The following is a 16610-nucleotide window of genomic DNA, read 5'->3' as shown; positions in this document are numbered from 1 at the left end:
CAAAAGTCAACTGCAATATTGGGACATCTTGAGCAACTACTTGCTGTTGATGTTTTAATGTATGAATGGAACTGTGTGTTGTTTATTTATCTATTTATTGTTGTTTATTTATGTTGTTTATTTATTACTGTTGTAAGATTCAGGTACAGCACAAATGCATTTCGGTGTATTCTCATGTACAATGACAATAAAAGCTATTCTACAAGAAAGCTAGTAGGTGTGTGTGTGTAGGTGTAATTTTGGCACAAATTCTGCTTGTTTTCTGTGATGCGGAAATGCAGCAAATGACCATCAATTAAAAAAATAAATGTCAAATATGTCAAACTGTTCATCCTTCACTCTCCTGCAGCTGAGATCAACTGACATTAACTCATATAAAGCCCACACCTGTACGTCCCGCCTCCCCGCAGAATAAAGCTCGACTGTGATTGGCCGGTGCCGTTGTCCTTCCAAGCGTCTCCCTCAGTTCGCGCTTGCCATTGGTCGACAGCACGTCAGTCACGTCCCTTCTCGCAACCTGATTGGCGGGCCCCACCTCTTGCCGAACAGAACACGACAGCGCCAGCCATTCTGTGTGATTTCTCTTCCAGTAGTGATTGGTGCCGCTGCCGGTGAAGAAATCCCCCGTTGAACATTAGCTGCGTTCCTGCGGCTGTCATGATTGTTTTACCGGATCTTATTGCGGGGTTTCGCCGTTAATTCCATCCCCCTATACACGCCGTCTCTGTGCGTGCAGAGAGCAGCTGTGCGGCGCTCCGGCTCCGGTCGATCGGCAGCGGCGGGGATGGCAGCGCGGTGCTCGGTCTGTCTATTTGTCCTCGGTGCTCTATGAAGATTTTAATTAGCTGATAATCTACCTGTGACATTACAGCGGACTGGTTTTATGGAATCTCGCCTCGATTATGGAAAGGGAACCCGGGTAAGTGTCAGCCTCTCTTTGTTTTTATTTGCGCTATCTGTATGCAAATGGAGCACAGGGCGCTTGTTGGGTGACTGTCATCGCGTTGACGTCTCTGCTCGGGGCCCGGAGGCTTCAGGATGCAGAGCGGAAACTGAACGAGCTTCATCAACAGCAGCAGCAGCCTCGTCCTCTGTGTGCTGCCTTCATCAGTGGGAGAATTCCTCCGTACCGGCGTGACAGCAGCGACTCGGCCCGTCCACACGCCGAGGAAACACTGTTCTGTTTAATGCAGAACCGAGCAGCAGCAGCAGCAGCAGCGCCGGCCTCATTTCACATCGTTACACAATCTAGATGTTGTTGTTGTTGTATGTTATTTTGCTCACAGATGTCTGAGCCGAGCTATGACTCGACTGATGAGCTTACTCGGGGCCTGTTCAGGCATCTCCAGCAGCAGCAGCAGCAACAGCGGCGGGATCGGCCTGACTGGAGCAATGAGCCCTCGTGTACAAACAAACCCAGTCTATAAAACCCCAGTGTGTCATTTTGATTGAAGCTACAGGGCAGTGAAGGCAGCATCAGTGTGTGTCTGGGTGGCAAAATGGCTACACAGGTGTCACCGACTGTCAATGCGTCCAGTAACCGCCAGGGAGTGATTTACTCTTGAGACAGCAGGTAAATGTCCTCAATCAGAGGGCTGAGGGACAGTCCACAGCAGTAACACGCTCCTGACCCGGTCTCAGCTGTCTGGTTCTATCTGAAGCAGAACCGAACCAAAACCTCCACCAACTGAGAGGTGCTGATCGTTGAAATCAGCTGAACCTTTGGGAGAGGCACTTAAAAGAGAGATACTGTGTGTGTGTGTGTATGTGTGTGTGTGTGTGTGTGTGTGTGAGAACGCAGTAACATAAGTGGAATACACGTAGCAACAAATATTCAACCAATCTACAGGATGCCCCAGTGAGGACCAGTGAGGCATTGTTTACATCCAGGCCAGGCTTACATCACCTTGACACCCAAGCAGGTACCTGACATCACGTTAGTGTGAAGGATACGGCCGATGAGTCACAAAGTACTCTTTTGGGGGGCATTCAAGAAATGAATTATCTCCCGCTGTTGATGCCTTAAATGCCTCCATCACAGCCGGACGTGTAGCCGCTGAGTAACCTAGGCTGCATCATGTGATACAATGAGATTATTCTGTGGCTTATCTGTGTAATCCACTCAACACGCAAACAACATCCAGCACATTTCAGTGTCAAGGAATCAAGTATCTAACACACACACACACACACACACACACACACACACACACACACACACAGAGAGAGAGAAGACTGCAGACCTTAGCTCAAAGCAGCTCACCTTTACCTCCGCCTGCGTCGCTGCCCCGGCCTCCTCACTCACTCGGGGTCAGTGTGTGTGTGTGTGTGAGAGTGGTAAGCTGATAGACAGTGTCATCGGGACAGACGGTATCGGAGTGCCTGCGTACGTGTGTGTGTGTGTTGCAGTTGTAGGAGCAGGGATATCATGTCCCTGCACAGTGTAGTGTGTCTGCCTGCTGCGGCCGGTTGTGTTTCACTCTGGTTGGTTGTAGAAGAGGGATGCTGCACTGTAGAGGTGTCGGTCATCATGACAGGAGCCTCGCGTCCACGCTGTGTTTTATTCTCACCTGTCTTCTTTAGGTGCACTTAAAATTTCCACAGCCTGGCTCTCGACTGGCAAAATGGACGCCATTCGGGCCCCCAGGGAGCAGTTGCAGATTTTGTCACACACCACCTTGGGTTTTTTGAGGAAACAGCAGTTTTGCCCGTTCTGTCCTTGTGGGCCTTTTACGCGTTTAGACTCAGAAGGAGTTGGGATTGGATTTGCCAGCTGTTGTGTTGTCGTTCTTCCTCTTTCAGGCGTTTGTCTGACGTCCACATCCTGTTAATGTTCAGCTTGGTGAGATGATCAGTCATGGAAACATTTATGCCTCTTTAATGAGTCATATTGGCAGTCGGCATCACCTGGAGTGCTGCTAATGCATACGCTCAACTTCCATTTCTATCAAACTCCGCTCTGCTCTTTCCAGACGGCCTCCACTTGAATTTGCCTTTTGTCGATGATGTCGGCGTTGATCAGAGAAAAAGATGTTTAAAGATGTTATATCATGATTTCCTGTCCTGTCGGCTTGAGCCTTTAAACGCCAGTGTCCCACAAAAGCACTGTCCCGGCTGCTCTGGCTGCTCTGGCTGCTCCGGGCAGCTCTGTCCACTGCACTTCATCTCCACTGCTGACACATGAAAACAGGGAGCAGTTTGATGAGCTGGCAGCGGCAGCGGCAGCGGCTCAGGCTCCACTACAACTGCAGCTCCTCCTCCACTCTGCTCCTCTGCTCATTGTTCTCGCAGGCTGCAGCTCTTTATTTATTTTTTTTGTTTGTAACCGGATCGGCCTGCAGCTTTAGCGAGAAGGTGTCTCACCTCCGCTCCCTCACAACCGCATTCAAATTGCATTACGCAGACGTTCTCTGATCCATTTTAATGCCGTAGAGGGACACACAGTCCTCCTTCATGTCCAATTTGCGATCATTTGACCCCTCAACGCTTCTTTCATTTCTATTCATTCACCTGTTTCAATAGTAATTTGATCCGAGTCTCTGCCTGCTTTGTTTCCTCCGGTAACCTGATGAACACAGAACGACAAATATCTCATAAGCATATCAACATTACGGGTCTATGGCTTTTGTGATTTCTGTACAAAACCTTTCTGTTTGTGTCTAAAAAGGCCCAAACATTTTCCAGCATAGTTTAGTTGTCGTTCTGCTTTCACATGAGTGCGAGCGAATGATTCACCAGGACGCGAGTGTGTCCGAGTATGATTGACTGGGTGGACTGCTGAGGTCACGTGATGCCTTCACAGGATGGACCTGCGGTGGGATGTTTGGAGCTCTTGTCTGGGTGTGGCAGCATCATTGGATAGATTCTCACAGCTCAAGTTGAGTTTGCCACCTTACAGTGAAATGTGTCGGGTGTTTTGTTTGTGTCTTGTCGATACCACAGTGAGAGTCAAAGGTTGTTTAACAGCCATAAAATCCATTTATCTCTATCTTATAAACTGATCAAAGTTCCAGATTATCAGAGGGTTTAATTGTTTGTCTCACTGGTCTGTGATGATCAGAGTATCAGGGCCACTGCTGGAAACAAGAGAGAGATTTTTAGCACAAGTCTAAAGGTTACAGTAAGAAGGACGGAGCGTCCGGAGGAGAAAACAGCCAAGCCTCAGCACAATCATTTAAATGTCCTAATGCATATACAAACATCTGCATTTGCTTATTAGAGAGGCCGACACTAAAGCAGAGCCTCCACATCCTTTGTTTTGACCGGCAGGCTGACAGGCAGACGACTCTCTGCCGCTCATACATCCACAATCATAACCACAAATGTTATGACTTTAATCTCTCTGAAATCTCCTTTGGCCCCCGGCCTTCATTCTCTGCTTGTCACAGTTATGAAATCCAAGAAAAAAAGGCGATTTAACGCTTAGAACCTATCAATGCATTCCCTTTGTTTTCTTCTGGCACAGCTGTTTGGTAGGCAAACAGATGTTTCTATCAGAGTGACTGATTAAACAAAAGCTCAGCTACTCACCCGTGTTTGTCACAATGCCAGTGGGAAATGTACAAATGGATGCTTTATTATCCTGATTACTGCTGTCTGTTTCCCACCAATCTTGTAGTTAGTGGATGTTTTGATCTGAGAGTATCGAGCTACAGAGAGCAGAGTGGTCTCCTGTGTACGTGATGGGACGTGGGAATACCCAGCTTCCTCTCATGTGGCCATTTAAGGGAACGGGATCATCTGGCCAGGGATGCTAACTAAATTTAGAAGAGGAAAGCATTAGTCATGTACAGTAGATTTGGTGGATGGCTGTGGGGAACTCGATGTGTCCGGGGCTGGAAAACGTTCCAGCTGTGCCTTCGCTTGGTTCTGGCTGGATGTCAGAGCGACTGAGCTCACGTCCTCGGAAACATCTGCTGCCAGAGTCCACATCTCTGGGAGAAACCAGAGAGGAGAGCTGTAATTGTAGTGGAGACGATGGCTGAGTTTGAGGGACGATTACAATCTTTAACTTTAAGATTCTGTACATGTACAAGACCCAGAATCCTTCATGCTATTTGAATCCACCCCATCTGTGCTGCATCGCCCCCTGCTGTGTCGCAAAAACAAAGCCAGATAACTCTTAACTGTAACCCAGCGGCGTTAGAAGAGTCCGATCCTCACAAGGGGATCCATTGAGCAGTGAGACCGCCGCTGTAACGGTCACATGGGCGGCGTGGACAGAGAGACGGCCCACGTGTCCCAGACCAAACGTTTGATCCTGAGGAAGACGTGGAGGTGGATTAACAACGGGTTTGCCCCCAACGTCAGTGACTGGAGGGCACCCGAGGGTGTGATGCAGATGGAGGGGGGAAGGGGGCGTGTCCGTCCGTCGGTGCCCCAGGCCAGCTTAGTGTTTACGTCCCCGAACGCAGAGCGGGGCGGCGGAGAGCGTCCTCAGGGGCGGAGATCAAAGGCGTTCTGAATGACATGTGTTCAAACCTTGGAGGGATGGAGATGCAGGGGGGGGCGAAGGCTGTGTGTGTGTATTCATGTAGGATGAGTGAAAGTGGTGTGTGTGTGTGTGTGTGTTTCCATGTTTGTGTGGTGAGGATACAATAGCTCCTTCTGTTTCTGTAGACAGGGAGATGAAGCGTTCAGGCGTGGCTTTAACACAATGCTATAATTGTGCATAGTGACAGCGGTGAAGGAGACACCGAAACACAAACACACACACACCCAAACACTCACACACACACACACATACTTGTCAGGCAGCAGGACTCCTATACACAAGTGACACACCGACTGTGCTGACACACACTGATAAACATAGAGACACTAAACGGTAACAGCATAACAGCACGCAGGGAGCAAACACACACACACACACACCTGGAGAGAGAGAGTGCAACATATGCAAGTGTTCTAGAATGAAGACCCTCTCTCCCTCTCTCTCTCCCAAGTGCATGCTGACATTCGGGCTGCTGCCAGAGCAACAGCCCAGCTCACAAACTCCTGCTTGTTTTGCTTTGTCAGAGACCTTCACACTGTCCTTCCAATAACCGGTGTGTGTGTGTGTGTGTGTGTGTGTGTGTGTGTGTGTGTGTGTGTGTGTGTGTGTGTGTGTGTGTGTGTGTGTGTGTGTGTGTGTGTGTGACAGAGAGAAAGAGGGGGCGGGGGGGGAATCTCTCTCACTGTGCTGTTGTCCTGTGTGACTCACAGCTTCCACATTGTGGGGCTGTGACTTCAGTGACACAGCTGAAAAGCTCCAGCTCGTCACTTCAGAGCTCTTTTTTCTTCTCCATGCGTTTCATTATCCAGGCCCTCTGGTTGACCTAATGACCTTATGAGTGAGTACAGACTCTGTGCAGGCCCACTGTAGTGTTTGGGGTGCTGAGCAGGGAGGCTGCATGGTGCTGAACACTCTGGAGAAACGACCTCAGTCCCTCTTCTGGGAACGAGGCGAATATATAAGAAACGCCCTGTCTGACGATTTCAAGAGAAGACGGAGGAGAGTTTAACAGCTTCATCGACCGCCACCGTCCCGGTGGATTCGTCGGCGGATTGCTGGCGAAGCTGGACCAGATGAAGTCCTCTGTGCGGGCGTCTGGTGCTGCACCGTGACCGCGTTTCTGATCGGATCTTTCCACACACTGTGATTGGTCTGCTTGTCTTGTTAATGGGTCTTTTGATTGGCCCGGGTGTTGTGCATGAATGCGGCCCTTGTCCCGCCGCCATGCAGTGTCTCCTCTGTGTGGACGCTCCTCCGCCCCTCTGGATTCACGCTGTGAATCATGCAGCATTGTGAAGTCGCTCCCCTCCTCCTCTGACGCACAAGAACAAGAAGATACCAGAGAAGTTAGTTTGACATTCATCTGGTTATTGGTGAATTATTATTTACTGTGTGTGTGTGTGTGTGTGTGTGTGTGTGTGTGTGTGTGTGTGTGTGTGTGTGTGTGTGTGTGTGTGTGTGTGTGTGTGTGTGTGTGTGTGTGTGTGTGTGTGTGTGTGTGTGTGTGTGTGTGTGTGTGTGCGCGCGTGCGTGCTTCACAGTGAAAGAGAGCGGCCATTCATAATGCAGAGGGGTTTGGCTCTACATCCCCATTACAGAGCTGCAGGCAGCTTCCAAACCAAAACTCGCCATCATTGAACCTGGATCTGAATCTGGATCACTCTGATCCGGATCACTCTGATCTGGATCACTCTGATCTGGATCCTGTGGTCAGATATTTATCCAGGCGTAGCCGCGAGCCTCGTAGGGCTACGAATACGCAACAGCCACCATCATCTGGTTGAGATGGTGCTGACTCAGTAAACGAGAAGGTCAAGAGGTCAGATGGTAAAGGTCAGATGTAGACAGACCTTCAGGTTAATGTACATCTGAAGTGTTTGGCCTGCGGCGAAGGAAAGCACACACTCTAACATCGGCTAGTTAAATGTTGCACTTGGTCGAGCCTTTGATGGAACACGCATGCACACACACACACACACACACACACACACACACACACACACACACACACACACACACACACACACACACTCATACAGTAGGTGCGTCCTTTGTACACCCTTCACAGTCAGTGACGGCTCACACACTGACTGAACATGCATGCCCTTTATGCGTCATGGTGTCCAGACAGCGAGCTGACATCAGGTCTGAAATCCTGCCTGTGTTTGTGAGGGGGAACAATTAAAAGCTCCTCTAACGCCTCCGCTCCCATCCAGGGCCTTCAGCTCTGCGTGAGCCCGGTCACACACAGCCTCACCGGCCTTAACACACTCCATCAATCACACCATGAGTTACCTTTCAATGTTCTCCAGCCGCTTTCAGTCATTTTAGATCACTGTCTGGAAACATACATACGAATAGATGTGATTAGGCTTCAAACCTTTGATGTAAGATGCAGATTGAATGATAATGATGTCAGATCATGTGTGTACATGATGTGTGTGTGTGTGTGTGTGGTTTCAGCCCTTATAATGGCTTGTTAAATTGTCTTGTTAACATCATTTGCCAAGCATTGTTTCATCAAAAGGCATCGATGGCCAACAGTTTTATTGTACCAAGATGGTTGTGAGTGAGTCAGGATGACGTCGTCACACTGAGGGGCCGCGCCCTCATAGCTGCAGCCTGAGCCGGAGCTGTTACTGTGAGTTTGGCGCTAGAGAAGTTCTGCTGCTCCATCGGTGTGAACTCTAACAACTCCCACTGTTTTAAATATTAAATCCACAGATAATCAACATAAAGCATCTTTCAGTCTTACTAAGTTGAAGTACTTTACCCGTTTGCTTAATAAAAGTGCTGTTTTGTTTTATCCTCTTACCTTCTTTGTTTTGTGGTTTTTAATTATGACATTTTGTGCAGGAAAAATACCAAACAGTGTCCTTTTAGTCTGAAGGTGGCCTGGAACATCCTGATAATAAACAGCTGAATGAGAAACAGGTCAAGGTTCGGCCAAAGACAACAGAATTATGGGCTCCTGTGGTGTGTTTAGGTGTCATTTCTAGTCGTTCTCTCAGCCGTCCCACCCAGGCACCACATTTACATCACTGTAACCAGGTAGATTAGCTCTTTCTTTGGGGTCGTTTGCTTGATTGATTTTGAATGAAACAGATAAACGAGGGAAGCAAAGACGCTGTGGTTTTAAATTTGAAACCAGTGGGAAGGATGATTGTCACTCATCAGCAGATCAAGCAGAATCTCATCTGTGATCGGTCGCTTTGACTGAACTTTCTCCACAATCCCGACAGGTTTTGAGATCGCTGATTCTATTGGCTTCGACGCCAGCCAGGCAGCCAATCGGGTGACAGCCAGGAGGAGGATATCAACGGCGACACTGGGAGAACTTCTGACCTTGGCCACCCGCGCTCCTTCACCCATCCTGCTCCTACGTCGCCGCCATGTCTATAGCCAGCTGCAGCCCGGAGAGGGAGTGTTCCAGTGGGGCCCCCCCGCAGCTGGAGTGCCCGTCCTCCCCGTCCGGCCTGGACCCGGACCCCCTCTCGACGGGCAGCCCGGTGCTCAGCCCGGACTCCTCCTCCCACGATGCGGCGCTGTCGGCACCGGCAGCTTCGCCCGCCGACTCTGAGAACCTGAGCCCGGACGAGCTGGAGCTGCTGGCCAAACTGGAGGAGCAGAACAGGTGAGACCCAAAGACCAGAGTGTGAGCAAAGTGTGACAGTGTGATTCATGCACAATGGCCTCCGATATAGGCAAGTGTGTGTGTGTCCAGTATCAGAAGTCATCAAATATCTGGGAGGTTCCATGCTGTTGTCACGGTGATCCCTGGTAAAATGATGTAAGGAGTTCTGTGTGTTTGACCGTAAACCAGTGTGATGTTGACCCAGAACCACAAATCTGCATGACCTATATTTGTGTGTGTGTGTGTGTGTGTGTGTGTGTGTGTCTAGGTTAGTGTCTTACAAAACCAAGAGAGCTGTTTTATAACTCCACTCTTGTGACTGGGCTCCTTGTCCGTACTCGTCTTTAATAAGAGGATTTCTCGCTCAGATGTTAGAAATCATCCAACTGGTGATTAGATTCTTTGATCAGATGTTTGGTATCCAGGCGTTGTGATGTTGCTGCCCAGCGAATCTCCAGATTTGATGATTTTTCCGATAAGTTGCTGCTGTATTCAGAGAGTAAAGTCTTCATCCTCGAGTCTCTAATCGCCCCATCAAAAGCCATTAGCACATTGAACACACACACGCGTGGTTTCCACCGACCCGGGAGCGTTGTCATCATGTGATCTGCTCAGCACAGCAGCTCCACTGTCTCTCCATCAGAGGACGCAGACAGCAGACACGGTTCTATGTGGGTTTGTATCTCTCTGTTATGTCGTCGGTCTGTATTTCAAACCTATAAAAGAAGAACCAATAGATTCTTTTATTAGAAAATAGCAGCCGGTCCATTAAAGAAACGATGAAAAGCAGAAGTGTAGAGACGTTTTGCTGAAAGTGTCTGAACACTTTAAGTTAGTAGAGTCCAGCGAAGTAAAACCACGGGGTCAAAGTGGGCGTGACCCCGATGCATTCAGGGTAAACGGCCGCCTCATTAATCACAAAATGCTCCCTGCTGCCCCTGTGCCTGCAGGCAACACAGGGATTAAAAATGGCTCTTGAGTCATGATTATTTTCCTCACTCAGCTTGACTTCCAGCAGAGTAATCCTCCTAACTAAAGCAGCTGTTTGATCTATTAGTCATAAACCCATTTTTGCTTGAAAGGCGGAGGGTTAATTGAACCTCTGGCCTTGTTTAAGACTCAGAGACCAAGCAGGCAGACGGGCTGTGTTGATGTCACTCTATAAACAGGAAACGTACAGAAGCCAGTCCAGTCTATGAATGTGGATCTGGATATCTGACCCACTCAGCGCAGCCACAACAGAACCAATGATCCTCCTGCGCCCACTACAGCGATCCGGCTTCTCACAATATGGCTGTTTGTAAACGACACCGTGAGAGAAACAAGCTGCAGTGTTTTATGTGACACGGTACAATGACGTGCCAATTTGGGAATAATAAGAAAAAACTACAGACACGGATACACACTTTTTTAAAAACATTCGTTTTAAACGTGTTCGACCTCTATTCCTGCGTTTTCCCACGTGTACCTGAAGGCAGCACTATATTGAGTTAGCGGGTCAAAGTAGGTTAGACGCTCGGCACATGAAAGGCAGAATGGAAAATTGGTACACACACACACACACACACACACACACACACACACACACACACACACACACACCTGTTTGGAGCCCACCAGCCAGTCTACTGCAGAATCCAACACCACACGACATTTCTATGATCCTTTCCTGTAGTCAGGAGTCTCTCTCTGTCGGCCCCTGGGTAGTCTTTACCTAAAAGGAGTCCAGATGGGCATTTTGAATCCATTTAAAATCTTCACTGTCATCCTTGTAGGAACCACAAAAAATAACTTTTATAAGACTCACAGGTCATTTTAGTTCCTGTACTTAAAGGCCTTAAGCTCTGGATGTTTCTGTTGCCTCAGCAAGGCTGTGCTCAGATTCACAATGCTGACGGTTCAAACCTCCTCATGGCTTCTTACCGCCTCCCTAAACTCCACAGTGTCCAATTAAGACGCAACTTAACGTCTTGTATTCACTTATTTTTTGAGAAATCATCACTTCTGCCGTTTCTACACCCAGGTTGCTAGAGGCCGATTCAAAGTCCATGCGGTCGATGAGCGGCTCGAGGCGCAACAGTGGCTCCTCCCTGGTGTCCAGCTCCTCTGCCTCCTCAAACCTGTCTCACCTGGAGGAGGACACCTGGATCCTCTGGGGACGCATCGTCAACGAGTGGGAAGAGTGGAGACGCAAGAAGGACAAACTGCTGAAGGTAAGGAAGGGGAGACGGGTAGGATTAGCAACATTGATTATCCGTAAACTGAAACTGTTCATACGGACCATCAGGCCCGCCATATTGGTTCTGTTCTATCTGATATGAGGGTTCACATATGGACAAAGGAGCGCAGATCTGTTTTCTGCCTTCACTGCTGTTTTGAGACCATTGGAGAGAAGAAGCCTCAACGTCTCATTTCCCATTGTGTGTTACGTTGCGTTGCTCTCCAGCACAAACAGAGAGAGGGCAGTGTAACCCCATGACTCATCACTGTCCCTTTCTACGCTCGGCCTGCTCGGCGCCTACATTCACACGCAGGTCGTCTCGCTCCTTTTTGTTGGCGTACAAGTCTCAGCCTCTGTGTGGCGGGATGACGACAACGACGGCGATGATGCCGATATATCACCGCTGATAAATCGGTTTAAATGCGATTACACAGATGCTTGTTGTACAGGACACACACACACACACACACACCCACACACACAGTCTCCTCTCTTCATTTCTGCCCTTTCCTGGAGAGAGAGAGAGAGAGAGGGAGAGAGAGAGGGAGGGCGAAGATGGATGAGGGACAGCAGAGCGCAGTGAACCAGTGGGGGAAACGGGAGTGAACCACGCAAGAAGTGCCTGTGAACTCCTGCCGGCACAAAATGGTCGACGTAGTTAAGAAGAGAAGCGCCGCAATAAACGATGCGTGGCAGGGCTTCGGCTGCTGAGCGATACTCTCCAGTCGCCCATATAAATATATCAAAATAATTGTGTGATGTCTTCCTGTAATTGATTGTTCTGCTCTTGAGGAGACGTTAAACGTGCGTCCCTCACTACATAAAGAGGCTCCGTGTTAATAAGCCGACACATTCAATCCCTCTCCGCCTGCCTTCTGTGTCCATCCCCCAGGAGTTGATCAGAAAGGGAATCCCTCATCATTTCCGCGCCATCGTGTGGCAGCTGCTGGGCAACGCCACCGACATGCCGGTGAAGAACCAGTACTCTGAGCTGCTGAAGATGTCCTCGCCCTGTGAGAAGCTCATCCGCCGCGACATCGCCCGCACCTACCCCGAGCACGAGTTCTTCAAAGGCCAGGACAGCCTGGGCCAGGAGGTGCTCTTCAACGTGATGAAGGTGAGACCGCCGCCAGCAGATCTCAGGGCCCCGGCAAAGGCCAAGGTTTGAGTCTCAGTTGTGGTAAACGGTGAGACAGACTGTATGAATGAAGGAACGACCATTTTGAAACATTTCTTGTGATTAATATGTTGATTTACTGTATTTAACGTCTTCATTTTGTACTTAATGTGCACATCTCTCCCTCTGGTGACTGATGGATGATGTCGCTCACAGTCTGAACATCATTCTAAGTGCATAGATGTCATATGGATGCAGGTTCAGGCATCATCACATCATTTCTGTCTATTTTCCAGGCGTATTCTCTTGTGGATCGAGAGGTGGGCTACTGCCAAGGCAGCGCGTTCATCGTTGGCCTGCTGCTCATGCAGGTAACGATCAAATACTTCTAGAAAATGATTCATAATGAGGATATTTAGCTTCCACAAGGAATTGCAGGTGCGATTGTAATCGGTCCCTCCTGGATTTCCTACAACTCAGGCAATTAAAGTGAAATATGGGAGGCGTCTCATAACAGTTCAACATAGGCCTCTTTTTATTTTTTTATTTTATCATGACTAATGAGGACTCACAAGCCCGACCTCCTCTCTCTCTCCTCTCCTCTCTCCCCTCTCCCTCCTGCAGATGCCTGAGGAGGAGGCGTTCTGTGTCTTTGTCCGTCTGATGCAGGAGTACCGCCTGAGGGAGCTGTTCAAGCCCAGCATGGCCGAGCTGGGCCTTTGCATCTACCAGTTTGAGTATCTCCTCCAGGTAAACAGGGATGCCTGGCAGAAAACGAGGCCTGCTGTGTTAGATCTGTCCACAAGGGGGCAGCAAAGTACTCACCTTCTTTCTCTCCACCGTGTCCCCTTGAGCACATGTTGTGTATTTTGTCTTGTTCTCAGGAGCAACTTCCAGAGTTGAACGTCCATTTCCGCTCCCAGAGTTTCCACACCTCCATGTACGCCTCCTCCTGGTTCCTCACCCTCTTCCTCACCTTCCTCCCGCTGCCTGTCGCCACACGCATCTTTGATATTTTCATGTATGAGGTAGGAGAGACGTCAGATTTCAATATTTGTCTAAACTTAAACTTATTGGGCTTCGACAGCTTTTGTTTTGTTGGTATTTCTGTGATGTTTGATGTGTAGTTGTGTAGTTGTGTGTAGTAACATGTAGTTGATTTGAACACGTATGATCGCTGTAGGGCCTAGAGATCATCTTCCGTGTGGGCCTCGCCATCCTGCAGTACAACCAGACTGACCTCATCCAGTTGGACATGGAGGGCATGTCTCAGGTAATCTTCATCATCAGCTCATCACGTCCAGCTGTCTTCTCTGCTGATGGCCGTTTTACCAACAACAAACTGAGTGGATGTGTGTGTTTCCCTGTTTCCCTTTTGGTCCTCCAGCATTTCCAGAAGGTGATTCCTCACCAGTTTGACTGCTGCCCAGACAAACTGATCCTCAGGGCCTACCAGGTCAAATACAACCCCAAGAGGATGAAGAAGTAAGTCGCTCTTCACTCAAGTAAACACCATCAGATACTATGAGTGTTATGGAATCTGTATAATACTTCAGGTGTGTATGTGCACGATCCTCATGAAGCAGGCAGGGTTTTTTTTGTCGGGCTTGGGCTTGGATTTGAGACGTTTCCTCTAATTTCCGTGGAGGTTCTGCGTCTTTTTAAGCCTCATAGTAAATAATGAAAGTCTGTGATTTAAGTACTTTTACTTTCATTATACGCTCGACATCTGCATGACTGTGATGCTGATGTCACTGTGCGTCGTCCTGTTCTGTGTTCTCTCCATCAGACTTGAGAAAGAATACACCACCATCAAGAACAAAGAAATGGAAGAGCAAATTGAGATCAAGGTGTGTGTGGTAGTGTCCTGCAATGTGTGTATTATGATTGGATATAATGAATTAACCCGATTAAATGATTCCCTCTGTCGTCTCTGTGAATGTTCAGAGGTTACGCACGGAGAACCGGCTGCTGAAGCAGAGGATTGAGACGCTGGAGAAGGTGTGTGTATGTGTGTGTGTCAGGTTTATGCAGCATCCTTGTGATCAAACAAACACTGCCAGACTGCTGACAAGAAGCCTCCTTAGGTTTTGATCAAACCCTCTATAAGGAGATAAATCTCTGGAATTTAAATTCATGAGCCATCGAGCGCTGTTTCCTGCGTTCCTGTGTGTGTGTGTGTGTGTGTGTGTGTGTGTGTGTGTGTGTAAATGACTGGTCTTATTTGCAATGGACACTTGGGTATTGATACTTTCTGCTGTTTCTCTTCCTCTGTGACGACCTTGAAATTGACTTAACCTGCTTTCTCTCTCACTGCTGCCTCCGCTTTCTCTCTCCATTGAAACGTCTCTTTGACATTTGTTGTTTACTCAATCTATGGATTTCCTCTTGGGCTTATCCTCCTCTGTCTTTTACTCTTTTTCCACCTTCCTCTTCCTCTCCTTCACGGCATTATAGGAGAGTGCTGCTCTGGCAGACAGGCTGATACAGGTAGAGTACTTTCCCTCCCTGTTCTCCTCTCACTCTTGGCTCCTCCTCTTTACGTTCTCCCGTACTGCTTCTGTCCCTCCTCTCCACAGCAGCTGTCCAAAGTGTGTGTGCTATCCGTTGCGTGATCACTGACTGCATGTATTTACACCGCAAGACCTAAAATGAGGTTGTACGTGCCCTGCATGTGGCATGGAAAAGTCCAGGTGTTCCCCAAGGCACTATTCTAGGCCCATAATAGTACTAATAATAGTAAGGATTCTGTTTTTTATGTATATGGAATAAAGCATTTGCATAAAATAAATGCGTTAGGTACACATTCAGTTTGCAAAGTTCTATAACGCCTAAATCCCCTTACTGCATCAAAACTCACGCCAAACTTAAAGCCTAATCAGTAACGACTCAAGCTAAGAATGACCCATGCTACTTTACTATTAGACCTGGTTGTCAGGCCCCCCCCCCCCCTCAGCTGACTTTGACCCCTGTCCCTGCCTGGTGCTGTAGGGTCAGGTGACGCGGGCACAGGAAGCGGAGGAGAACTACGTGATCAAGCGGGAGCTGGCGGTGGTGAGGCAGCAATGCAACACGGCCAACGAGAACCTGGAGAAGGCGCAGGACACCATCAGAGAGCTGCAGCAGCAGAGGGTAAATGTGGCGCTCCCCCATGTTCAGCTTAAATGTGTAGTTTGGTGAGCGAGGGAGGCGTCTGATGAGGGTTCGCTCACAAGGCGACGCAGGCATCACGTTTATGCTAAAGGATAATGTTGTGGTGTTTAAAGGTAGCAGGCAGGCAGGCTGGTCGTTCCATTTCTCTGATAAATGTTTTGTAGGTCAGCAGCACCTGAACATCAGCAGCTACTCACGCTCGCGGTGAAGCTGTTGTCACGGTGAAATGATGCACAGAGCATGAGAGGGCGCTGGTGAAAGGGGGGAGGGGATGGGTGGCTGGCAAAACCCTCAAATTTTGCCTAATTCCTCACTGTAGCGAAACCTTAATTGCACATCTGCCTGAGAAAGATTGTGATTCATCTTTATTGAAAGTAATGAAAGACAGAATAAGTAGCCTGTGGCAGAGTTGAGACCTCAGGATATTGGCAGAAATGTGTGAAACTGTTTTTGCTCGCACGTTACCCACACGACAACTGGCACAGACGGCGGGATTTCCCTGAACGCAGCAAAAGTTGTTAAAAGGGCCTTTTGTAAAGGGTTTCATCAGGGTTACATTCCCTTTAGAATGAAGATAATGTTACAGCATAGAAGATCATATAGAAACTAAATGTAGAGTGTTTCCGTCCATAGTCTGCTGACTCAGTTATGGATCACACTGAGGGGAAACATTGCCATGTAGTAAGAAAATAAAAGCCTTTTCATTTCAAAAACAGCGTCTGAAACCATGAGGTCATTGATTTTACTCTATTAAATGTGTTTTTTAGACTTAGCAACTTAATACTTCGGTCCAGGAGAGAGAGAGAAGGTGAGAGAGAGAGAGAGAGAGAGAGAGAGAGAGAGAGAGAGAGCTTTGAATGCACACGTATGCCACAGCAGGTCCCACTCAGTACTTTCCCTCGGGGGTAATAAACTTTAATTTTATCTAATCTTTATCTTACTCCCACCTCACAACGAGACGTGTGGCGACGTAAACACCAACACACTTCAC

General features: G+C 48.4%; 1 protein-coding gene across 1 annotated transcript in view; it reads left to right on the top strand.

Moving 5' to 3' along the window:
- The first annotated feature begins 587 nt into the window (after window positions 1-587).
- Window positions 588-16610, top strand: part of evi5l (ecotropic viral integration site 5 like) — a 21830-nt gene continuing 5807 nt past the window's right edge. Inside the window, exons 1-12 of the mRNA XM_076171204.1 lie at window positions 588-919; window positions 8737-9128; window positions 11152-11341; window positions 12242-12466; window positions 12763-12837; window positions 13091-13216; window positions 13351-13494; window positions 13650-13739; window positions 13854-13951; window positions 14256-14316; window positions 14414-14467; window positions 15458-15598. Coding sequence (XP_076027319.1) covers window positions 8887-9128; window positions 11152-11341; window positions 12242-12466; window positions 12763-12837; window positions 13091-13216; window positions 13351-13494; window positions 13650-13739; window positions 13854-13951; window positions 14256-14316; window positions 14414-14467; window positions 15458-15598 — 1446 coding nt within the window. The 5' untranslated portion in view covers window positions 588-919; window positions 8737-8886. The remainder of the gene's footprint in view (window positions 920-8736; window positions 9129-11151; window positions 11342-12241; window positions 12467-12762; window positions 12838-13090; window positions 13217-13350; window positions 13495-13649; window positions 13740-13853; window positions 13952-14255; window positions 14317-14413; window positions 14468-15457; window positions 15599-16610) is intronic.

Source organism: Genypterus blacodes, unplaced genomic scaffold (genome assembly GCF_046128005.1).
Source record: "Genypterus blacodes isolate CSIRO-AG114 ecotype Tasmania unplaced genomic scaffold, CSIRO-AGI_Gbla_v1 ptg000240l_1, whole genome shotgun sequence".
Taxonomy (NCBI): Eukaryota; Metazoa; Chordata; class Actinopteri; order Ophidiiformes; family Ophidiidae; genus Genypterus; species Genypterus blacodes.
Note: the sequence above shows the minus strand (reverse complement) of the source record. Positions and strands in the feature narration are given on the sequence as shown.